Source organism: Kryptolebias marmoratus, linkage group LG4 (genome assembly GCF_001649575.2).
Source record: "Kryptolebias marmoratus isolate JLee-2015 linkage group LG4, ASM164957v2, whole genome shotgun sequence".
NCBI lineage: Eukaryota > Metazoa > Chordata > Actinopteri > Cyprinodontiformes > Rivulidae > Kryptolebias > Kryptolebias marmoratus.
The window spans coordinates 16,022,250-16,047,348 of record NC_051433.1 but is presented as its reverse complement, the minus strand read 5'-3'; the positions used below and the strand labels follow the sequence as shown (position 1 = coordinate 16,047,348).

General features: G+C 41.6%; 2 protein-coding genes across 2 annotated transcripts; both read right to left on the bottom strand.

Annotated features, from left to right (window-relative positions):
• Positions 1-619: 619 nt before the first annotated feature.
• mcrs1 (microspherule protein 1) lies at positions 620-6,531 on the bottom strand. Its single transcript, XM_017415701.3, has 14 exons — positions 6,335-6,531; positions 5,432-5,597; positions 5,159-5,297; positions 4,905-5,069; positions 4,676-4,785; positions 4,444-4,552; positions 4,127-4,265; positions 3,681-3,756; positions 3,535-3,563; positions 3,089-3,181; positions 2,912-2,994; positions 2,739-2,826; positions 1,438-1,565; positions 620-1,347 (listed from the first exon to the last, which is right to left on the bottom strand). The coding sequence occupies exons 2-14, from the start codon at positions 5,584-5,586 to the stop codon at positions 1,261-1,263; spliced, it is 1,401 nt and encodes a 466-aa protein (XP_017271190.1). The 5' UTR covers positions 5,587-5,597; positions 6,335-6,531; the 3' UTR covers positions 620-1,260.
• A 1,840-nt stretch (positions 6,532-8,371) lies between these two features.
• Positions 8,372-12,148, bottom strand: LOC108235620 (25-hydroxyvitamin D-1 alpha hydroxylase, mitochondrial). Its single transcript, XM_017415736.3, has 9 exons — positions 11,869-12,148; positions 11,258-11,448; positions 10,937-11,127; positions 10,445-10,645; positions 9,794-9,957; positions 9,541-9,707; positions 9,373-9,454; positions 9,079-9,276; positions 8,372-8,784 (listed from the first exon to the last, which is right to left on the bottom strand). The coding sequence occupies exons 1-9, from the start codon at positions 12,124-12,126 to the stop codon at positions 8,671-8,673; spliced, it is 1,566 nt and encodes a 521-aa protein (XP_017271225.1). The 5' UTR covers positions 12,127-12,148; the 3' UTR covers positions 8,372-8,670.
• Positions 12,149-25,099: the final 12,951 nt, after the last annotated feature.

Below are 25,099 nucleotides of genomic sequence, written 5' to 3'. Positions count from 1 at the left end.
CACATTGGTGCAAAAATCAGCCCCAAATGGAGATCACAGTCACTGGAGCAACACAAAAAGACGTCATTTAAAAATAAAAAAACTGGGCTCAGTCAGCCTGAACCTTCCTGGGTGAGGAGAACCGACCGGCCGACAGCTGCATGTTCAGATGTGTAGGAACCACTGAGGCGCTTTAATCAGGGGGGATTAATGGATATTTTGAAAAGATTTGCCACTCTGTTCAGATGTTTGCTGTAGATAACGTTGACCATAAACCAGATGGACTATTTGACAGTAAATACACTGCAATGACAATATGTTACAAGTCATCCTCGTTAGTTTAATGTTAAGGTCTCAGACTTCCATTCTTTGTTTTGGTGTTCAGTCACCGCTGAGTGCAGATGAAAGCTTCAGATTATCAGCGGTGTTGACAGAATCCATTCCAGGTCCTCCTCCATCCACCTGGTTTTTATAAGCCTGTTGCTTGTTAGCGACCGTCTCTTTGACGGGATTTAGTTGTAAAAACCCAACAGTGCACGTGGCGTTAAATCATTTCTCTAATTATAAAACTGCTCCTTTGACACAAACCTGGATTTCCTTTTTTTTTAAGGTAGGTTTATAAATAGATTAAGAAAAAAAAAACGTATCATGCAGTTTTATTTTTAGATTGTATGCATGAAACACCAACCTGAGCCACTATTCTCTAGAAGAACGTGATGGTTTACCTTCATCACTGGAGCTCAAACTACGTGTGTTTAGAGATGAAAACAGCTGCAGAAACTCAATGTTGAGCAAAAAACACCAGCATTAGTGAAAGATTACACACAAAACATGACTTTTGTCTAATAATTTATATGTTAAATAATAACATTCAACCAATTCAGGCTAAAAGTTGCACGTCTCCATGAATAGAACAAGCAGAAGTCAAATGTTTTGAAAGCAGACTCTAAAAGAGCTGAACTGAAGAGGCATCGGGATGTTTGAGTATACAAGTTTATTACTTTAAAAAGGCTTGATGTGAGAATTTAAATAAAAACCAAACAAGGCTCTACAATAAGAGTGTCTATATTAGAAAACAAACGATCCTTACACCACACTGGAGCTGTTACCATTCTGCCCCAGGGTTTAGCTGCAGTCTGTTTAAGGTTCACATGTGAGGGCGAACGCCCGTCCAGTTCTGTCCGGCTGAGCTTCATTAGCGTCTGTAAACACAGCTTAACACAGCTAAACACACACACACACCCCGACCACAGAGCGGGTCCTCCCCCGCGAGGCCGGCCCTCACTGCTGCGTCATCTTAGCGGCTTCAGCTTTGATCAGCGAGATGAGCTCCAGGTTGATTAGAAACACAAAACGAAGACCGGCGATCTGAAAAGACAGAAAGGCAGGAAGGTCTCAGGATGTTTCTCACTCGGCGTGTTCGGCCCGCTTCCCAGTTAGTGCTCTGCGCGCACACACCTCCACCACGGAGTTGTTGTTTAGTTTCCACTTGTTTCCGGACAGGACTGGTCTGCCGTCGATGTAGATGGGCCGCCTGCCCTCGTTGGCGATGAAGAAGTCGCCGTTATTCTTCAGCTTAATTATTCCTGTCGAGACAAATTGCCAGGGAAACCTCGGTAAATATTAGCGGATGATTTATTAGTGGTTGATTCATGTCGCCAAACATCACAGATTTATCCACTGTTATTACATTGTGGTGAAAGATTAGGATTTAATTAAATAATCTATAAAAATAAACTGATCATTTAAACAAGACGTGAAGTTTAACAGCTTTTTAGGTAGGACAAGGTTGACTAAGCTCAAATTTATTTCTGGACCATATAAAGAAACAAAATACACTGAAGCTTTTATCTTAGGACCTTCATTAGAGAATAATTTAACATGGGGTCTTTTTTTGTTTCCATACAGGAACAAGAAATCACTTTACATTTAAGTTCCTGAAGTCACGACACATCTTTTAACTTTTTAAAAAATTGCAGTTAAAGTATAAAGATGAGCCTCGTTAACAAATACCGAGTCATTGTAGTAGGATTTCTCTGTTTCTTAGTTGCAAAAAGACTTTTTTGAGGAAACGTTTGAAACTGAATTCATCGATCAGTCCAGCAGGGGTCACTGGAGAGTTGACAGCATCCCCCCTCTGGCTGGAGGAGCTTCTTCTGCAGCCTGATCCTACTCAGAGTTACAGGGAGCTGAATTATCGCCAGCAGTCACTGGGTGAGAGGCGGAGCACAACCTGGACGGGTCGCCATAGAGACAAGCAACCATTCACGCCCCCACTCACACCTAGGACCAATTTAGAGTCACCGGTTAACCTAATGTGCATGTTTTTGGACTGTGGGATCACCCAGAGAAAACCCATGCATGAAAAGGGAGAACATGTCAAGTTCACGCGGACGGCCTGCATCCAGAAATCAGTCCCAGGACATTCCTGCTGTGAGGCAACAGAGCTCAGGTCCAATGAAGTAAAAACCAGACTTCATGACCTCTTCTAAAACTTATTGTTTTGTAGGAGAAGTTTCTGCTGCAATGATTCATTATTTTCCTAAAATAATCCTCAGTAACCGGAAATATCTAAGTAACATCTGGATCAAATGCAAATATTCTGACTGAATATTGTCACAAAAAACTAAAACAAGTTTGGTTACCTTTCAGACTGATTAAACATCAAATAAAACTATTATTATACATTTTAGATTCTTCCAGAGGTTCCCTGTACTCAATGAGAAAATGTAAATGTAATAAAATAAAGGTTAAATCACCTTGTTTCCTTGATATTTTCCAGGCAGGCCCCTCCAGTGACAGGTCCACGTCTATCTGTTTGTCTTTTGTTGCTCTCCCCAGTGTAATCTGGACGAATACAGTTCATTATCAGAAGAATACATCTTTAAAGGTGAATTTATTTTACTGCTCCCCACTTTTCCCTCCCCCTCACCTCTCTTGATCTCATGAGGTAGCGGACCATTCTTCCTCGTAACGCCGCCAGGGTCTGATTGTCAAAGTCAGGCATGCTCATCCCTGGTTACAAACCGCCCCCAAAGAATGATCAAAAACAAGCTCCACAAATCTAGATTACTCATATAAAATATAAACAGCGCCACAGTTTACACACCTGTGATGCTGTCCACGAGGACCTGCCATCGAGGCAACTCCTGCTCCAACTGTCGGATCTCTTTTTTCTGGTGGCGATCAGAAATCATCAGCTCTGAAAACGAGACAACAGAGAAAATAAGAAATATTTAGTATGAAATTAACGAGTTTTTCCACTGACTTTACATGAAGACGTGTGTCAAAGCTAAGAGTCCTTCAGTTTGTTCAAGAAAAATCACGCTGGTGACAACAAAACAGACGTGTTTAACCAGAAAACGCTGTTAGAACTGCAAAGGAGGCATAGACTGACCAACAACTAAAAAAAGTTAAGATTCTGATTGTTGTAAAAACTGCATTTCACCAGTAAAAGCTGATTAAGTGAGACACGAGTATTTTATCCTCAATTCTACAAGAAGCTCTACAAGTTAAGATGTATTAAAGAGAGCAACAGAAAATCTAACTTCTTACCGTGTTCCAACACCTCGTCTCTACTTTCCCTGCACGGAAGAAGCAGAAGACGTCAGCACGTAACAATCAGGGACAAAAACATATGAACGCTAGAAAACAGTGAGTGACAGAGAGAAACGTCAGCAGCAGTGAAACCATGAACTTACTTTAACTTCGCATCATCGACCATCTGCTCCGCATCCGAAAAGTTGAGGACTTGGTCACCTTTAGGGAGGGGCTGTACTGCAATACAGAATCAGGTAACAACGCTTTAACATAAAACAATAGAGTTATAGTTATTATTTTACAACTACTGTGTTCACTATCATACTTAAATGGTAAAGAGTAAAGATGTGGTTAAACTCAGCATTATTAATCAATCACATAATTGTTTGGTTTAATCATTGAAGCGACATTACTCGTTCATCAGGCTCATAGGTTTGGGCAGCTGTGAACCACTCCTATAATAACCAAGTTGACCACAATTAAGAGAGTTACAAGAAAAAGACGAGTTGAAATGAGACGTTTCTTTCCAATAAAAGCAACTGTGTTGATAAATTCTCTTGGATTTTAATGAGCTCTTCAGGGGAAACGTGTGAGTAACTAAACTTACCACTCTGGTCATCCAGTAGGTAGTACTGCTTCAGCAGCTGCCAGTGAACCATCAGGCTCTTGGGTGTGCGAGACGGGTGAAAGACACTGGGGTGTTTGCACAAAAGCTCCTGGAAAATGTCCAGTTTGGGCTGACTGGTCTGTTTTAGAAAGAAACATTAACAAACCTTCTTTGGAAACTAAACAGCCCAATTGAGTTATACAATGCTCCATTAAGAAAGAGAAATAATCATTTTTAAAGAGTTGATGTTGATTCCTTTGTTCGTGCATCAAAAACCTGACATATATTCATAAAAGGTAAAGTGTGATGTGACTTACTGAACCAATTTTGGCCAGCAGTGCCTGTTCAGTCTGACTAAAAAGAGCTTTGCTTTGGATGGCCGCGATTGCTTCAGGATGGAGCTGCCTCATAGCCTGCCACGCCAGCCTGTTCACACAGACAAACACTCTTAGAAGATAATTCAACAACAGTAGTGGAAATAAGAAGGCAAACTCAGAGACAAAAAAAAAAGAGAGAAAAGCTAAAATTGACAAACTCTCAGCCTCTTACTTTGAGATGACGGGATCGTACAACAAAGCGTACCACCGCTCGTTAATTTCTGGCAAACTGAAGCGACAGCTGAACTTGACCCCGAGATGAACAGCAGTCAGATCAGTAGTCTGGAAACAAATCAAGAACGTGCACACAGGCTGATGATGTGTTCGTCTCACATCTGACAAAAATTAAGAGTCACTAAAGTGAAATAAGAAAAATTCAATGTTTTTTTTCTAGACCTCACCTGTAGCACAGCATTTATTAGCAGCAGGTCATCTGTAGGTTTCCAACGCCCCAAGTCTTTAGTAATATGCAAAGGCTGCTTGCTTTTCTTCACTCTTTTGGCCATAGGTGTGGGATTTATTACCATTGATAGAGGGGGGGTGAGAGCAGTGCCTGATTTAGTTACCTAAAAAATAATAAATAAATAAATCACTGATAAATCCAGCCATTTTAAGGATGTTTCTCATATGTGGCCAGTATTTTTGTGTTTCATACCTTCTTCTTCTCGACAGATGAAGGTTCACTGCTCGAACAGCGAATAGGCTCGATGACAGGAGGGCCTTTGACTCGACTGGACGACTTCACGAGACTGCTCTCCACGAGCTCGTCATCGAACTTCTTCCTCTTTATTGACCTTACAGTGGTAGAGACATAAACAGGTATGCTTTAACATTAAAAAATGTGCCACAGGTATGTATTTAAAACAGCATTCGTTGCTACTACAGAGCTGCTGTAAAGGATCAATGTGCAGTCGCTTGTGAATCCAACCTTGACGAACTTCTTCGTTTGGGAACGCCACCTCCAAATGCTTGGGTCGCTGTCCTTTTCACGTCTTTTACGCCGAGAGACTCTTCATCTTCAGACCGACTCTGAACACCAGCGACTCCCATCGGCCCTCCAACCACAGGGTCACTGGCCTGCATCTCTTCATTCACTTCAGGAAATATTAGAAATTAGTTACAAGTTCCTGTATGAGGACAGACTGTAAACATGGAAATACAAGACCTGGCCTCTTTTGACTTTTAAAGGTAATGTAAAGCAAATACATAGTAATTTTGAATAAGTAGGCATGTCGTTCTTAATGTTTGCGAGATACATTTTGAAAACAAAGATAAAAATGTGGTTTGAGAGCTTTTACAGAGCTGTGCCATAGTTTACATCTGTCATGATTTACTGTACAGCTCGGTATAAAAATGTTACTCAAATCTGAAAATAACTTTGATTAATTGAAACTGGACTGCGTTTATTTTGGTGATAAACTTTATTATAGAAGAGACACTATATGGCCATTTAATCACTGACATCTTGCAATCATATGGCCAGTGAATTACAGCTTAAATGAAAGTATTAAATGCATAAAGTATTTATTAACAACGTCTGTTGTTTTGTATTCAAGTCTAATATGCGACTCCTTTGTTTACATGACATGTTAGCATGAGGCCTCTCACCTTCAAGCGCGATATTAGGCGACAAATAAACACATTTAATAATTGTGTACACACATCTATCATAGACGAGACCAGAATGCCATTACAGCAACAGATAACACCAGTGTGTCAAATAACTCAACTGTACGTAAGTTAAATGCCGTTACCTTAGCTAGCTCAGTTAGCATCCAGCGCTGCTTAATTAACGAGCTAATACAACTAGCATCGCTGCTTTACGACTCACCTTCAACCACTGTTGTCTTCTGCTGCTGGAAAAAATTGTAAATTCAGTTTATAGTGTCTATTTTTTCCCTTTTAGCAACGCCGTGTTACCTCGACTACATGTCTAGCTCGAACATTTAACGTCCGCCGTGTTAGCATTAGCTGCTCGGCTGGCTGTGTTTCTCTTCCTGTGTTGTTCCTTATCGCCGGTGACTCAAACTAACCTACGGCGCACTACCGCCCCCTGGTGGGCCGGAACAAAACACCCAGTTATGTCAGGCCGTTGTAACATATAATCAAACCATGCCTATCTCCTATTGTTTTTCCTCTGAAATTAGTATAGACAGAATTAAGATTAAAAACATGTAAGGTAATATCCCTAAATATGAAATTCATATTTCAAAGTCTCTGCAACAACAAGTTGGAACAAGTGACGTCATTTGTCCCAGGAAGGATAACACTGGAGATGATACCTGAAGAACTGATGGTGGAAAAGATGAAATTCTTCTGAATATTGGAAATGTTTATTTTTGACAAAGAAAAAATTAGGGTCAGTTTTGAAATTCATGTCATGTCCAAGTAATATGTGATAAAGAGGCTTACCGTAGACCTCATTTAGGCTCTTTGTTCTACTTAGACTTGAATTTTTATTGTTGTCAAGATTTACAATATTGAACTTGCAGCTGAGAGATAAAAGAACAGTTTATAGGCAGAAGTTAAATGTTTAAAATACCCCAAATAAGATCAATGCAATGTTGAAGGATGGACAAATACCCTAATGAAAGTGGAGCGTAACATCTGTGGTATACATAGAAAACTGATATCTGTTTCAAGCATTAGGACTGGGCTTCATCAGCACTCCCCTCCTAGACATTTTAGACAAAAGGCTGACTATAACTGAATATTGTGAGCAGGTGTTGAACTTTGCTGCTTATGGGGAGAATGACTGAAAAGCCACTCATCTCCGGTGTTGTATTGGTCGTCAGTCTAAATCATTTCTTATAACTGCAACTAAATATTCTTTCCCTCAAAATGCCAAGAAGCATTTTTAGATCATCCTTGTTCCAAATCTGAACGAGTTTATGTCGGCGAAATAAATCGACCCACGGCTGCAGCAGCGCAGCTTACAACCTGCTCTTGTTATGCAACAAATTTGCACACCCAGCCATTATCATCATTAATCGGTATCAAACTTTGGGCAGTTGGAAACATGTCTGATCGTCTTAATGCCTAATCGGATGGAGCTGGTGGCGTAACAAATGCTGAGTGGTGACTAACAGGAATAATTTTCTTTTGCGAAGTAAAACAGCTTTAAATATATCATCACTATATGTGATAGAGACAGAAAGGCTATTTTTAAATAATGGTCTGAAGATAAACAGGCAAATGATCAACTTGAAACCTTTTATTGACATTTACAGTAACAGCTTCAGATTCCTTTACATACAATACATCGGGACTTTAATGCTTTTGCAAGATAATGTAACAGAAACATACACAAAAACAAAACAAAAAGCAGAGATGAACTCATATACTGTGCTTCTTTATCGAACACAACCATATGAGCGTACCCGCATCTGGAATTTCAGTAGCACCATATAATCCTACGCAGGTTTAACCTGAAGAGCTGCCTCTTCTTTTTTAAAGTACTCTCCCTGTAAGCACCAGACAGAAAACCTCACAGCAACAGAATCAGAGCTTCAGATACAAGAAACGGCGAGTCCCTGCACCCGTGTATATTGTGGTCACGGACCTATGCTGACACGTTCGTCAAGTCTGACGTTTGCATAATCAGGATGCAGAAAATCACTGATCTTGTGGAAAGAAATCCTGGAAAATCGGCTTTGAACACACCTCTGTGTCAGGACAGATTTTATAAATCAGCTTTGTCTGACTAAGTCTGACTCCAAAATGTAAGGTTTTATTTGAGAAGTAAGACGATCACTTGTTTGATGATCTTGGGAGAGGGAAAAAAAAAAAAAAAAAACTGGTCTGAAAATTCCTCTTGTATCAAGCTGTTCATTAGAGGTTGCACAGCAGCTCCGGCGCTGTCAAAAAAAAAAAAAAAAAAAGCCGCCCACAGCATGAGTTCAGTCACAACTCGCCCAGAAAAACAAAACTAGTCCACGAGCCTCTTTCCTTGTTTCCCGTCGGCCCTGCCTGCGCTCCCTGGGCTGCAGGTTAGGCAGGCTTTCTGGGTCAAAGGCTGGAGGCCTGCCTCATGATTCCCCTGATAACGATGCCTGCCAGCTCTTTCCACTTCCCAGGAAAAGTTGGAAGGGGGGCGGCGGGGAGGATGGAAGGGGCGGGGACGACGACTTGCATGTGAAAGTGACGAAATCCGGAGAGGGCTGCAGGTCATCGTTCGATAAACTGGAGGTTGATGACATTTTTAGGAACCAGAAGGGTTCGGGTCATGGGCTTCACAGAAACTCCCTTGGGGTCCGGCTGCACGTCAAACTCAGTCAGGATCTAAAAAGGGGAGACCAGAAACAAAATTAAGATTAGGATCAGAGACCATTAAAAAAATAACATAAAATATGACTACATAACCCAACAGGAAGTGGATTTCTAAAGTTATTTCTGCTGTTACACCACTAAAATGAAAATAAAAAAGTTGTACAACTCATTTGTGCTTTGCTGACAGATAATTTGTTAAACTTTATGCAGTCAGTGAACGTTTATTCTGTGAGTAATTTAACAAGCAGAAGGCTGAATAAAAAACACGCCCGGTTTCAAATACATGTACAGGTCCAGCTAACGTACCCGAGACAGAGCGAGGTAGAGCTCCAGCTCCGCGATCCGGCGACCTATGCAGCTGCGCTTTCCCACGCCGAAGGGAACCGAGGCGTACGGGTGATGGGTTTGGTCCTTGCTGAACCAGCGGTAGGGATGGAAGTCGTTCGGATTCGGAAACACCGAAGGGTCCCGTGACGTCGCAAAATGGCACAAGGTAATCAAAGTCTGGAAGGATGAGGGGCAGAGGGCGGGGTCACAATCAGCGTGTGTGCTAAATGCAGATGAAGGGGAACCTCAGGTGCACGTTTAAGGATTACTCACATTTTTAGGAATGATGTAGCCTCCGACCTGAATGTCCTTTTCTGGGACGACCCTTGCGTTGGCAGGGATGACCGGGTACAACCTGGACAACAGAGAAGTCGGATCAAGTCAAACGTTCAGTTTCGGAGATTCATGTTCTCGAACAGCAGAGCACTTTGTGAGACTCACCTGAGCACTTCTTTGACTGCAGCCTTCAGGAGGCGCATGTTGGCCACTTCTGTGGCCTCGGGGATCCTACGACCTCCCAGCACCGTCAGCACCTCCTTCCTGATCTCAGCCTGGACCTCTGGGTGACGGGACAGCTCGTACAACGTCCAGGACAGGGTGCTGGAAATCTGAAAACGCCAACGAGGAGAGAGGAGTTTAAACCCTCCGCTCGGATCGAAAGCTGAACTCCGGAGGGGGAAGGACTGGATCTTACCGTGTCGACTCCGGCGAGGAGCAGCTCCGTGATGTTGCTATAGACGGTCTTCATGGGCAAATTCGTCTGCGACAGGAAGTAGGTGAGGTAATGCCCCTCCACCGACTCACCTCTGGCGACCTTCTTGGCGTCGGCTGCCATCCGCTGGTCGATGTGACTCTTTGCTGCACGCAGAACAAAAATCAGGACCAGCCGTGAGAACAGCGCTGCAGATTCACCCAACCAGACACTCTTACAGCGAGTCTTAACCTCTAATATTCTATAAATTTTAACATCAGATGAAGCAGCTATGCATTCCCTGGACTTAATATCGGGGCAGATTATCTCGTAGTGCGTGAGGGTTAAAGACTTTAATCTCCCGCTTCCTGATTTTAAGGTGATTATTTTAAACGTTTGAGGTCTCAGATCTGTGTAAGACACCACAGAGCCGAGTGAACCCCCCCCCTCCAACAGCCAATACGAAGTGAGGAGGGGAAACATCCTCGCTTTAGAGTCCATGTTGGTGCTTTAGTCTATCCTTCTTTGGAAGATCCTCTAGAATCTGTTAATTCTCTGAAGCTTGATTAATTCTGGTAATCTTGCTCTCTGACAACCAAGATGCATACGTTTCTTTTTTGTATGGATGCAACATTTAGAGTCAGCCATACGTACCGAAATCAAACATGTAGTCCCAGGACCGATAGAAGTCGTTCCAGGGTTTGGGGCACAGCTGGTACAGCCAGCTTGGCAGCGCCATGGTGATCAGGGTCATCACGAACATGGTGTTGATGGACTGGATGAAACGCTCCGTCTCTTTGGGGACAACCGGATCCAAGCAGCCGATTCTGGACTCAAACAGCACCGAGGAGATGCCTGTTGGAAACCAAACTCACAGTCAGGGAAACAGGAAGACAAGAAGGTGACGCAGAAGATACAGGCACAGTGAGGCGGGTTTAACGGGCTGAAATTGTCACCGAAAAGCTCATAAACCCAACTTCTTGTGGTTAAATTAAAAACACCAACTTTCTGAGGATGCAGTCAGGAGATCAGTTCTGGATTTGACAGACATGCAGGGTCACCAAGTCAACGATCATCTACAGTTCTCCTATAAATCCCCCCACGTCTACATGGTGCAGAATAACCTGCAGTCATGCGAGCTCTTACCTTCGAGGCCGAAGCGATAGAAGTCGCTGGCGATGTCGGTGACGAGGCCTTGGGAGCTTCGGCGGTGGCGAAGTTTGGCGATGAGGTCATCGACGACACTGTTCAGGGTCTTATCGTAAACTTCCACTGCCTTCGGTCGCAGCATGTGCTTCCCCAGGAGGCTTCTCACCTCCTGCCACTCCTCGCCCTCACTGAGGAGGAAATCAACAGGGACGTGTGACCGTGGGCGCCAAACGCAACTTTTAAAACACAGTTTTTTTGCCTTTCCAACTCCCACAGGAGCAAAGGACGGTCAAAAAAATAAATTAATTCAGTACTCACGACGTCAGGAGTCCGCAGTGGTGTCCCCGGAGCTTCCTGTAGTCCTTCCAGGAGGACAGATTGGAGCGCATGGGGTGCTGGCCCTCCTGCCTGAGGACCTGCTCGATGAGCTCCGGCTTGGCCACGTGAACCGTCAGGATGGGGCCAAAACTCGCCTTCCACATGGGGCCATATCGACGGAGTCCTGCCATCTGGGACAGAAGACAAATTGATGTTTTTTTTATTTAAAAAAAAGAAAACCCTGCAGGCTATAAAATGACTGGCATCATCTGAGAATGCACCAGTCTCCTTCAGATTAAAGCAGAACAGAAAATCCTGGGGTTTTTTATTTTGTGGGGAAAAAAATCTAACAACAAGAGTCACAGTTTGAAGTAAAGATTTCAATGAACAACAAGAGTCATAGTTTAAAGTAAGAATTCAATGATGACAGATGCTGGTTGCATTATTTGCACACAAAGATTTTTCTATTTTGGTGTATTTTTGTTCCACCTGAGCATGCATTTTAGGAATGAACCAATTCCCTGGTGGACAAAAAAAATCAAGACCAAGAAACTTTGACTCCGATCTGAATGGAAACTAGTGGAAGCAGCTCTGCAGCTCCTCTTCCTCACCTGTAGCTCGTGCAGACGTGACAGACCCTTCTTGGCGAACAGGTCCCAGGCGAAGCTGGCGACCCCCGGTCCGGGCATGTGGTCCAGGGTCCGGACCTCCGCCTCCGCCTGTGCCTGGGCCGGTGGTGAAGCGGAGCCCCCGGACCACCTCTCCATCCACCTGAGCAGGGGGAAGGAGTTGCGGACGGACACTCTCAGAGCCTGCTGCGACATCCTCCTGATTAAGAGCCGCGAGCTGCGTCGGACGTCAGGACTCATCTTTGTTTGCCCCCAGCAGGCTGTATTTATAACGCGCACGCTGAGCCACGCGGGAGGGGGGGGGGACAAAAGCTGTAAATTGTCCCTTTCTTTTTTTTTTTCTTTTTTTTTTCCTTCTTACATTTTTGGACCAATCACTGGGTGTGAAGGTGGCTGCTGCCGCTCAGGCCCCGCCCCTCCTGGACCGAGCTACATGGAGCTTGAAGCCCGGGGTGGAAGGTGTGTCCAATCACAGCCCTGATCTGGGACCAGCCCAGAAAGACGCGCACGTGGAAGGACTTGGATAAATAATGCACGGCTTTCTGCTTGTCGCTGGGGGGCTGGGGGGAGGAGGGGCGCTCTGATCGCCAATATTCCTGTAAATCGACTCTCTTCGGGTGATCCCCCCCGCTCCCCCTCCAAGGTCACTGTTAATTCAGTTCTCCTGCAAAGACTAAAATCAGACAAACCATATCAGAGCTGCTCATTACAAGCTATGAAATTAATCTGAGCTATGCCAGATGATGCAGTTTGGTGGAGATTCTCAGTCATCCAGGACATGGCAAATAAAAAAAAGAAGCGCCATTGTAAGTTTTGTCCTTGTTCTGGGTCTGCAGAGCTCTGATGACAATAAGGTTGTCAAACAGAAGGTACTGATCTGTGTGGGGTCTGATTTCCTGTAAACCGCTCTTTCCATGTGCACCGAACAGTCCACGCCGTCGGGCTGAACACGTCTCCCACGAGGACAGTGGGGAAGGGAACAGAAACTGCACAGAAAAAAAAAGCTCTCCAAACATCTGGATATCCTGACTGGGATTTTGTCAAGTCAGCGAGGAAATCTTATAAGAAACACGCCGCTGAACAGAACAGGGAGAAGAGCAGACGCAAAAACGTTGTCATCCCTTTATGTTGCAGGAGTAGCTGAGAAGCTCAGAAGGATTTTTTCCAAAATGCAACATCCTCGCACATTTCAAACCCAAACAGGACACTTAAACAGAGGCTGGTCCACCCCGAGGACACAAACTGAGCGGGGTGGTGTCTGCAGTCCAGACCTCCATATTGGAGAAACCAAACAGCCTCTCCACAGATGCAACACAGGAGAGCAGCTCTTCAGGACAGGACTCAGCTGCTCATCTACACCTCAAGGATAAAGCACACTTATTTGAGGACAAAAAGGTTCACCATATTTTGGACCGAGAAGACAGATAGTTTGAGAGGGAGGTGAAGGAGGACATTTATGTCAAATGAGAAAAAACAACAAAAGGAGGTCTCAGATTTCAGCTTTCTAACCTTACAATAGAGATATCCAGTCAGTTTCACTGTAAGTCACACCTTCACACATGTGTCCAAAAGCATCTCCCTTGTGAGCCAGACAAACAAAGAGCCTGTAACGACTCTCCACTGGGAGGGGAGAGAGATTAATCTACATGTGAATCTAGCTGCACAATGGAGCATCTCGTGCAAAGCTTCTGATCTGCGAACATCTTCAGCTACAGAATAGGATCCAGTTGCTAAATTATTCACTTTATTTATTTTCCAGGTATATTGATATGCAGTTCCGAAATGTGGGTACGCACTCAGTGTAAACAAAGCGCTCGGCTGAATTTGCTGAAAAACACACGGAAGCTTGAGTCACGTGATTGACCTACATTAGGCTGGCTGTAGTCTGTGGGGTAAACAAACGTGACAAAATTGGACAAATATAGACTCTTGAAGAAGATGTTTAGGTGCAAATATTCGAGTGAATCTGCTGCCAGAGGAAAGGAAAAAGAACGACAGCTGTTAAGAAATAATATCAGGGATCAAGCAGGGCAGTGGAACGCCATGAAGACAGAGATTTGCATTCAAACACACAGCTTTTGTGAAATTTCTGTCAGACCAGTAAGATGACTGTTTCAGCCTAGCCCATCTTTATACCTGCTTAGTTTACTCAACAAATCTGAGCGTGAATACGCAATGGTACATTAAAATTCTTCCATGGACGTCACCATGGCTGACCTACTTTCAGTCACTTCGGCTGCTCCTGGAGGAAAACAAGTGGAACGTGGTAGATGGCAGCTGTTCGCAAATTTTGCTTATAAATTTTTAATTCGGGGGCACATTAACCATCGCCGTGAGAGTGCAATGAGTAGCTTTAAACTCTAAGCAGGCAGTGAAATTATGTTAAAGCCTAAAAGTATAAATCCAACGCTAAAACCAGCTGAATTACAAAGAGTGTTGGGCCTTCAGAGCTGCGTGTGCTTTGTTAACCCAGCTTGACCCATTCTTCTGCGGACTTGCCGGAGAGAAAGAAAATCTCCTGATTTCCATTTGTTCTGGAGCTTCTCCAAAGGAGACGTGTGTGTGTGTGTGTGTGTGTGTGTGTGCGGACTGTGAAGCTACCAGGGGGGCTGCGGAGTCCGAATCTGCTTTGAGATTTGATCCGGCGCATCGCATGCTTTCACTAGAAATCTTAAATCCCTCCACACACTTTCAGAGAAACACACAGAGTGCTGACTGTCAAAGTCAGGAATGCGAAGACTCGCCGAAATAATCGGGGGTCGAAGGTCCCATCTGTAATGTGGGTTGACTGCACCGTGTCTCAGCACTGACTTTACAGCTAACTGTATTTCACAGTATTTTGTGGGGGCAGTGGACGCAAAGGATTCACAAAAAAAAACAACAACAACAAAATCTGAATGTTTACATAAAGTGGAAAAAATCTGAGTTTTTTTTTTTAAATTTTGATGTAATTGAAAGAACAGGTAATTACCAACTCCAGAATTGCTCTTTAAGTCTGAAAAGAATGACCTGTACAGATTCACACCAGACGCTAAAAGTAAGCTTTAGTAGTTAGAAGATGTATACAACCATCTCCAAAACGAGAGAAAATGTCAATCAGCTGTAAAGAAGACAGCTCAAAAGACAAATCGTATAATAATCTGTTCTGTAATTCTCTTGTTTTTAAACTGAATCCTGTCAGAGCCATTTTTATTAAGACTTCAGGAAATGAGAAAGTCAATGTATTGTATGGACCCATATAAAGTCAACATTTGATCGATCGCACGTGAGAAACACACAAGTGGAGATGTGGGCAGTTAATAAGTGTTCGAAAAGAGGCATAATATGTCTGTCTTGGGTCAAGACTAAATATGCTTTCTGCACTAACAGATGGTTAAATACAGACAGAAAGCTGATCAAAGTTGAATTAATAAGTTGTGTAAAAGTCTGGATCTCTGAAACAGCTGATAATTAAAAATAAGTTCACACAAATGACTGTAAAAAGCATTGGATTTAAGAACAGATGCACAATTCTGCAGAACAGGTACCTGGGTGAGCATTTTTACAATACTAAAAAAGGAAGAAATATACATCCATGTTTCTTTTTCAGTGTAATATATGAGCTTGTGGTCACAGCATCTGCTCATAAATTTGCTGTCCTGCTAAGAAGCCACAAGAAAAAGAGCATTTTGTTAGGTTTTATATTCTAGTTCTTTGATGTTTTTTGTAGAATCAGTCTGATATGTAAAATTTACTGTTGAATGATCCTGCTTTAAACTATTTATACCCGACCATATAATATGTATATATAATATTACTGCAATCCTGAAGAAACATGTATAAACTGTGCTGCCTGATGGAGGACGATAAATGGATTAATATCTTAAAATAAGCCCAACAGACCACTGTAACTTTCATGTGTATGGGCCTCTGCCTGGTGCTGACTGACTCTGTCAAAAGAAAACATAAATGTTTTAACCCCCCCAGATCACCACATGTCCAACAAACCTCCTGAAAGGTTCAATGTCAGGACTTGATTCACAACCTTTAGATTATTGAGGGTTTGTTGCCCCTAGATTTGAAATCCTGTTGAGCTTTAGAGAAACATTCGGAACAATTTCATGTTTCAGCAGTTCGCTGCCAAAAAAATATAATGTGATGTTTTTTTTTTAATCAGGTGCCGGAGAAGGATTTAATCAGCTGTTTTTTTATTATCTGTAACAGGTTACAGCTGCTAGAAAACTGAAATATGAGCAACACTGATAACAGCAAGAAGATAATGAAACAGCACAGCTGGTGATTACAGACTCTGACATTGACAGAAATGAAATTGATGCTTTCATTCGACTGCTGTTCTCGTTGTATTGAGCGTGGCTTCCAGGAAAAGCAGGGAGACCTTTTTCAAGCACAGCTACAATCCTTGCCCTTCTGACCTCGGTGTTTGCAGAGACTGACCTGCAACACGTGAGGCCGCTCCAGAAGCCGCAGCCAAATTGAGTTATGGAGGAAGAACGTGCAACGTGCAAAAACGTGCGCCGTGAATCACACCTGCTGTGTCAGAAATCAGATGACCACAAGGGCCCGAGATATGCCAAGTTGAACCTAAATAATGCTAACTATGCATGCAGAGTTATCTTGAGGAATAGGAGATAATCAGTGACCTCTGAAAGTTTTTGAGGACACAAACAACTTTTAAAACAAGCTCACCGAGGCCTAGATGAGTCGCGGTTTTACACAACAGCACACTCGCAAACAAATCAAACATAAGACTGAGACAAGGAGCTCAAGTTGACCAACTGTAACCTTGAAACAACGTCAGAATCACTGTCAAAATATTTGACTTAAGAAAGCAAAGTTTTCTGTCAAAAGCTTGCTTTTGCTGTCATGGTGTTGTGGTTAGAAGGGATAATTGGAACAAACTAAGAAACTGAAGGACAAGGGACCAATAGAGAACAAACAGTAAAGAATAAAGCTGGGTGTACAAATGAACTGTGAGGATTGATGACAAAGTGACTGGAGCTGGACTTATTAGCAAATGAGGCACAAGTGAACAACGAGGAGCTGCAGGCAGGACTGACTGAGGGAAGGCGATGGTAAAAACAAACCCCTGGATCATATTTGCGTTTGATTGTAATGGTGCTCAAGATAAGTGATCATTTACAACTGCAGAAGAAGACCAGACATTTTAATTACTCTTCATCTGTATGAGAAATCACCAAAAACATAATAAATCTTGTATAAAGAATGTCTTCTTTGTGTGTTGGTGTGGCCATCGAGCTTTAGGGTGTGGTGGGGTGTCAGCTTCAGAGGTATTTCCCATACTGTACTGGTCCTGTGCCCAGAAGGGCTGTAGTGTCAGATTAGTGTGTTAAAGTTCATGTCTGCAGTTTGCATGCCTGCATGTCAAGAGAAAAGTGTCTTCATACACATATAGCTGCACAATTATGCTCACATATTCCAGTTTGTCAGGTTTTCCTCAATAGGCAGGTGTTTCAGAACGAATCCAGGGGTGCTGGGTCCACCCCGGCACATTTCCTGCTGCAGCAGTGCTTTATTTGCCGTTTTTGTCAAATAGACACCATTATGCTTTTTGTGTGTGTTAGTCACATGACCAAAAACAGCTGTTTGTGAAATAGTCATATCTGCTGGTTCATGTTCTTGGTCACATTTTATGCTTTTCATCAGTTTCATGGTCACACACATGTGCTTACAGAAGTTATTTTAATGTTAAGGAGCAACAAACTTCATTTTTAGAGGAAGGATGGTGGAATAAGGTGTATGTTGGAGTCCTGACACACCTGGTGCAGCTTTATCAGAATGTGACAGAAAACAGTTAAATCCTGAGTGTTTAGTTGTGAGCAAAAACGGTCCCGGTGAGAAGAATGAGACTGGGGGATGAAGAGACTCATCACCGAGGTTAGTGAAGCGTTTTAACTACCTGGTTTCATTTAGAGTAATAGTTCAAAATCTTGATAACACAACAGTTCTTCTCATTTCCCTTCCGGCAATATGTCAAAGGTTATGAAAGGTCCGCCTCCCGTTATCTCTGCATCTGTGAGTCAGGATTTTTAACCCCAAGAAACATGTAATTTGTCTGGGCAGCCCTTGATTCAATCAGTTGTTGAACATGACATCGTCTGGCCAGCTAAGGCCGCAGATGAAACGCTGTGTTTCTTTCCACCTGCAGTATTTTTCCACCTGCTCGGATGAACCGTCTCCAAACTGCTTTTAAGGGATTCAAAGGGACCAGTTTCATTTCAGTAGCTGGACAAAAAAGTTAGCATGTCCATTTCAGTCCAATTACAAATCTGTCCGATTCAAAGCCCAACACACACAGTCCAGTTCAAGTCATCTCAGCGTTTGTTTCTTACAGAAGCAGAGAAGCCAAAAAGGGCCGTGTCTGCAATAATTCACTTTGGTGTGATTTTCTTAAGTCGAGTCAAATTTATTTATATCGCACTTTTCAGCAACAAGGCGGTCCAAAGTGCTTCAGATTGTGACTTGACTTTTCTGCTTTCTTGAGTCAACCAAGCTAGTTTTACCTGGGGAAATCAGCTTTGTGTTGTCTTAAGATAACCTGCTATACTGAGGAGTTTTGTGTTCTTGATATCATAAGATCATTATGGTAGAACGAGCGGTTCTTTACTTACACATCATGTGGAGTATTACTGCTGTCGTGTCACTTCGAGATGACCCAACAGTAAGTCAAGTCGCAGAAAATTAACTCTGCTGGATTTACCTTCATCTGACAAATCAGCGTGACTGCCCTAATCTCTGACAAAGAGGGAACCCCTTCGCCTACTCTGATTTAGAAACTATTTCTGGCTATCACAAGAAAACAAACGTTTTGGGGTGAAATAATTAGAAAGATTAAGCTTTTATCTGAAGGAAAGTATTTCTGTTATCTCCAGATAACGAAGTAATTAAATCATTATCACAACAAAACAAGCTTCCTTATCACAGCATAATGAGAGAGATAACAATGCCAGGAAAATAAATGATACAGGCTTGGTCTGTCTTGGCCGTGTGGTTTGCCTCAAGACGAAGGAAAACTCAGACTAAACAGCTGGTAACACATTTGTGACAAGGTATAAAACATCTGAAGATCAACTTGTTTTGATTTTAATTCATTTTACTTACTTGCATTTTTTTGTCATTTGCTGCTTTATTAACTAACAACCTGGAACCATTTACTGCTTTAAACACACAGAATGTAGTCAGGGGCTGAAGAGTTGTGATACATTTGGAAAATACTGCATTTATTGATTTACTTTTGCAGACTTCTTATACTAGAGCTCATAATGTGAGGTCCATCCAAGATTTGCAATCTCTTCTGGAATTTGTTCTACCTTAAAAAATTTATTTAAACAGGTTTCCACATAAACAAACAAGGTGGTTTATGATGACGATGATTTGCCTCTTGGTTCTGTCCCAATCTTTTCTCTGTTACGTGCCACGCATACACACTCTCCTCCTATTCTTTGACTCAAATTCCAGGTACTAAACAGGTTATTGACGTTTCACTGAATTTAGCCTCCTGTCATCCTGATGGTAAGAATCACTATGAAGCTTTTTTAACTTGTGCCAAGGTCCCAACAAAGCTTCCAGGTACATTAGCTCCCTGTATTCGTTACAGGAGGATTTAACATCACCTACAGTGCTCAGAGGTTTACATACACTCATCATGACCACCAATATCATGTTAATTATATTAGATGATTTATTTGAATCGTTCTTTTGCCATGGTTAAATGATTATATAACATATAACTTCCATGGTTTTTAAAAATAAGAACTGGGTGCATAACTTTCGACCTATTGTAGACTATCCCGAAACCACACAGGGGACATAATTATAAATATATATACACCTCCACTAATATTTGATTAAATGTAGCTAATTGCTCTTCCACCACACTTTTTGTAGCCATCAACAAGCTTCTGGTATAAATAAGGCTGGATATTTAATCACTCATCTTAGCAGAATTGGTAGAGTTGATTTAAATTTGTTGGTTTCCTGGCACAGACTCAACTTTTAAACACAATCCACAAATTTTAAAAAAGGACTGAGGTCAGGGCTTGGGAAAGGCCATTCCAGAAAGTTAACGAAACCCAACAGGGTTTGGGTGTTGGAGCACCCAACTGAAGTGAAATGAAAGAATCTGGAGTCAGACCTCCTCCTTCAGTATCCCATCCACTTTGTGTCATGCACCAGTACCACAGCATGGTGCCACCACCACCATGCTTGAACCTCAAAACACACTTTTTATCATTGTGGCCAAATGATAAGAAGTCTTCATCTTATGTGACCATTAAACCTTTGCCCTAAAGACATTTAGCTCGTCGCTTTGGGAGCAGGGGCTTCTTTCTTGGTCAGCACCCCCTCAGTTCATGTAAGATTCACTTCACTGTGGTTCTCAGTTCATGTCAGGTTTAATCCTCGGTGGTTCCCGTGTTGTTCCCGAACATCCTGAAGGGTTTCCTTTTCTCTGAGGATGACAGATCATTATTGGTCATTCCACTGTGTGCTGTCAACGATGGTCACTAATGAGAAGTTAATAGGTTTTGGCCTTGTCAAGTTAAAAAACATCCTAGAACCTTCAGCACCACTCATTAAAAAAGGTGAATATATATATTTAAGCATGCTTGTATATTTGTGACCCTGTGTATGGATTACAAAAAAATCACAAGATATTCAAACATGTGTACCCAATTCTTAGTTGTAAAAATAATTAAAGTTTTGTGTTGTTTAATCATTCCACCCATTCATGCCCATGATGAATGTATGAATGACAAACTTAGTTTTGTTCTAATGATGCCATTATCTTAAACTCACAGACACAATTTATCAGTATTTTTAGTACCATACTCAAATGCTTTCATAGGTATAGTTAATCTATGAATCTTTAGATTTTTTCCCCGTCTTGCTCTGCAAAAGACTGTGTTGCATTTATGCTTGAAAACAGCTTTACATTTACAGCTGAGTTCAGCGTTTGCAGAAATGCAGAATGTGAGGTTGAACACTAAAAACAGAATAATAAAATATCTGAATAAAACATTTTATTGACACACATAATCATTCAAGAAGATTGTGAGGATTTTTAAAAAAGGGACATTTCGTATGTAAAATAAAGTGTTTGAGGTGTGCTAAAGGGCATCTGCTAAATGAAGAGCACATCTGGACACCAGATGTGTCTGACGTAAAAGGAAGACTGTTTTTAAAATTGTTCTGTCTGTATATGATGTATGTCCACCACAGTGACTGCACATGAGTGAAGGACAATGATCTGTCTGTATAACATATATGAGTGATTGCAAAGAAAATATAACTCTCTTCAGGGATTTTTCACTAGAACATATACATAATGGTCACCAGACTGAAAAGACGTGCGCCTGAGTCGAGGCATTTATAGGAGTCTGACCTAAAAATATTAAGTTTATTTATGATACGTGTAAAAAATGTGTCAACTTTATGTCAAAACTTCTGTTAAATATAATTGACTAACTCTGAGCTTTTTCTTGTAACATGAAGCTTTTGCTGGACTGTCAACAACTATTCCTTTTAACCTGCTACTTTATTCATACCTCACAATGAATATGCACTAAACTAAGCCACAAATGCACTTGTTTTAACTTAAATAAAATTCTAGGATCAATCAATCAATATATAATGGGTACATAAGTCTTCAACCCCTCTAGGGTTTTTTTTTTTTTAATTTTGTCACCTCACGATTTGATATCTGAATTTTTCTTTTTAATTTCACTTAAATGGAAATTTTCAAATGTCATTATAAGTAATAAATTCACAGCAAACCTTCTAAGAGTGGGTTCTCTACTAAATCTCACAAACTGAGCAAGATGGGTATTAATCAGAGAAACGTCTTCCTCAAAACACGCGGATGAAGGTGCTGTGGTCAGATCAGACCAAAATCGAACTTCTTGGCCATCAAGGACAACACCGTGTCTGAGGAAAATCTACCACCTCTCAACATGCTGAGATCACCATCTCCACAGTGAAGTATGGTGGCGACAGCATCATGATGTGGAGATGGTCCTCATCAGAATGGACTTGGAAACTGGTTAGAGTTGAAGAAAAGAACGATGGAACAAAAAACAAAACAATTTCTTTAGGGAAATCTTTTAGAGAAATTTGAGGTTTAGCCCTTATGGTACACACACATAAATCACATGAAAATGTCCTAAAACCACACAGGAAACATGCGCTTAGACATGTGTTTCACATGTTAATATGTTTTTACATGTGATTTCTACATGTCAAGTTTATGATGTTTTTTTCTTTCCGTAAGGGCGCCTTCTAGCAGGAAAATGAGCCTAAACGCTCCCCTGGTTTGAGGAGAAACAGTTAAATGTCCTGGAATGTCCGAGTCAAAGCCCAGACCACAATCCACCTGAGAATCTCTGCTCTGATTTAAAGATTGCTGCAAACAAGCAGCGTTCATCCATCTTGAAGGAGCTGAGGCAGTTTGGTCATGAAGAATGGACAAAAATTCCAGCGACTCGATGTGCCAAGCTCGTGGAGACGAACCTGAAGAGACTTGCTGCTGCAAAAGGTGGGTTTTTGAATTATTGACCTTTTAAAGAGCGAGTGGGGGGCTTGGAGGGGACGTTAAGTAGTTATGCAGATTCAAGTTTTCTGTTTTCTCTTCTGGTCAAAAAATGAAGACAAGAATGTTGTTTCCTTTTATTGCACTGAAATATGTTCCACCTATCTCTTCGTGTTTTCCATCCATTTTCTTTACGCGCTTTTCCTTTCCAGGTCACGAGGGAGCTGGTGCGAGAGGAGAACAGTCATTGTGCAAGAGGCGGGGGACACCCTGGACAGGCCTCCAGTCTATCACAGGACCACATNGGGGCAGGACAGGACAGGACAGGTCAATCCAAGACAACAAGTCCATCACAGGGCCACATTGAGACAAATGAGACAAACAACCATCCACGCCCTCACTCACACCTAGGGACAGTTTAGTTACCAATTAACCTAACGTGCATGTTTTTGGTTTGTTGGAAGAACATGCAAACTCAAAAGAACATGAAGCTGCTTGGAAACGCTCTTGTAGCCTTTACCGTTAACGCTCCTCAGACAGCTCTCACCTTTGCTTTCTCTGGTTCATGTTCAGTGTGGTGCTCACATTGACACCAAACTACCCAGTGACTGTTTTTCTCTCATTAAATAGGCTGAAAAGCTGATCAAATGTTTGAAGGCACCTGTGATATTAAACCCTTGAAGCATGACTATAATTCAAAGACTAATAGTCTCTTTAAGGGTACCAACGTACTACTTTAGTGTATCTTTGTAAGATAAGCAACAAATCATTTGCTTTCACAATATTTTTGTTTTCTTTATCACATAAAGAGGGCATGCAGACACGGCTTACGGCCATATCACCCTGATCACACTCAAACCCGTCTGACCTCCAGAGGCTATGAAAGGCTGGGCCTGATTAGTACTTGGATGGGCGACCTGCTGTGAGCTCTGGGGTGGCTAAGGTTCAGTGGTTAAGTGTAGTCATCCTCAGAGGTCTGACTCCACCAGTCTGCCACAAGTCAAAGTGGCCCTGGGCAAGACAGTCATCCCCTAATTGCCTCTGATGTGTGCCCCCGTTTGTGTATGAATGGAGTTTGAAGCACTCATTATACTCTAAAGAATGATTTATTCAGATTAGCTTTGTAGAGATGTAGCAGAGTGCTGTATGAATGTCTGTGTCGAAAGGTGAATGAGGGCACGGATTGTGTTGTAAAGCGCTTTGAGTGGCCTGGCTGGCTAGAAAGGCCCTACATAAGTACTGCCCATTTACATACATTAGATAACTGCTTTGAAATGATTTTCACAAGAACTGAAGTGTTGTTTCAGGGAGCTGACCAACAAATTTACCTGCGTCAGAATTTCACAATCCAGTCTGAGGTGAGAGCTGGTCAAAAAGAAGTTGAATAGAAACAAATCATCCTGCCTCTTCAAAAGTATCTTCTTTAAATTCAATTTGAAGAGAATGAACTCATCTCTAGATAGTTTAAAAGTAAAAAAAAAAAATATATTAATATATATTCTTTGTGTTCGGTCAGTCACATGAGCTGAGCTTAAACCCACCGAAAGTTATGAACATTATCATATCTGACCTTTGTTGGTTTGATTTGTTTTTTTTATTTAATCAACTATATTTGTGTTATTGCAACAGTGCTGTTAAAAAGAGGGTAATAGGTATTATTGACGTTCACCTCACTTTCCCCTTTGTGTGTTATTTGGTTGGGCCGAACCAGCATGCAAGTTACCCTCAGGTGTCACTGTGTTAGGTCACTTTGTTCAAATGAATTGGTCAGTTTTGTTTAGTTAACCATTTAACTTTTTTGAGTATAGTTATGTTTAGTTGACCTCTTTTGCTTAGAACTGCTGAACTTTTGGGTAAATAAAAACCGGGCCTCTGATAAGAGAATTTGCTGTCCTCTTTACTTGACTGCTCAGAGCCCAACACACATCTTTTTAAATTGCTCTGAATAAATGAAATAATAAAGAAAAATGAGTCTAAGTTCGTTACCATGATATAATTAGAGGTCATAATCTTTTTTATATAATTTTATGGTCATATTTCAGTTTGAATAAACATTATTGCTGTGTTTCCTGTAAAAAAATATAACTTAAAAATAGTTATGAATGGAAAAAAAAATCCAACTTAAATGGGCTAAGTTGTAAGTCGACCCCACACTGGTTCATCTCTGGAGTTTAGGAGCCAATTTATTTTGAATGATGTAGCGGTAGCTAACAAGATACTAGCTGGAAAGACGGACACTAAATTATAGAAGAAATAGATAAAAAAATATATTCTTTGCAAAGTTATTTCTACACAACACTGGTTCAGCTCTACAGTTCAGAAGACATAATATGCCTGAATAATTCAGAGGTCAGAGTTGAGGTGATTACAAAAAACACTAAATACGTAAATGGATGAAAATAAAAACAGACATCTGAAAAAACATTTCGAAAAACATCCAGAAAGCCTGAATAACTATTGATTGTGACCACTTTAAAATGTTGCATGAAAGTCTGGCTCCTTGGAAGCAAAAGATAAAGAAATGAGGGACTATTCAAGACTTTTGCACAGTGCTATGTCTAAAAAACCTGAAGCCACTTTAACACAACTTCAACTCTGTAGACAAAGCTCAAAAGAGCAGCGCTTGTCCAAAACATTTTCAGAATTAAAACATTTATAACGGATTATAAG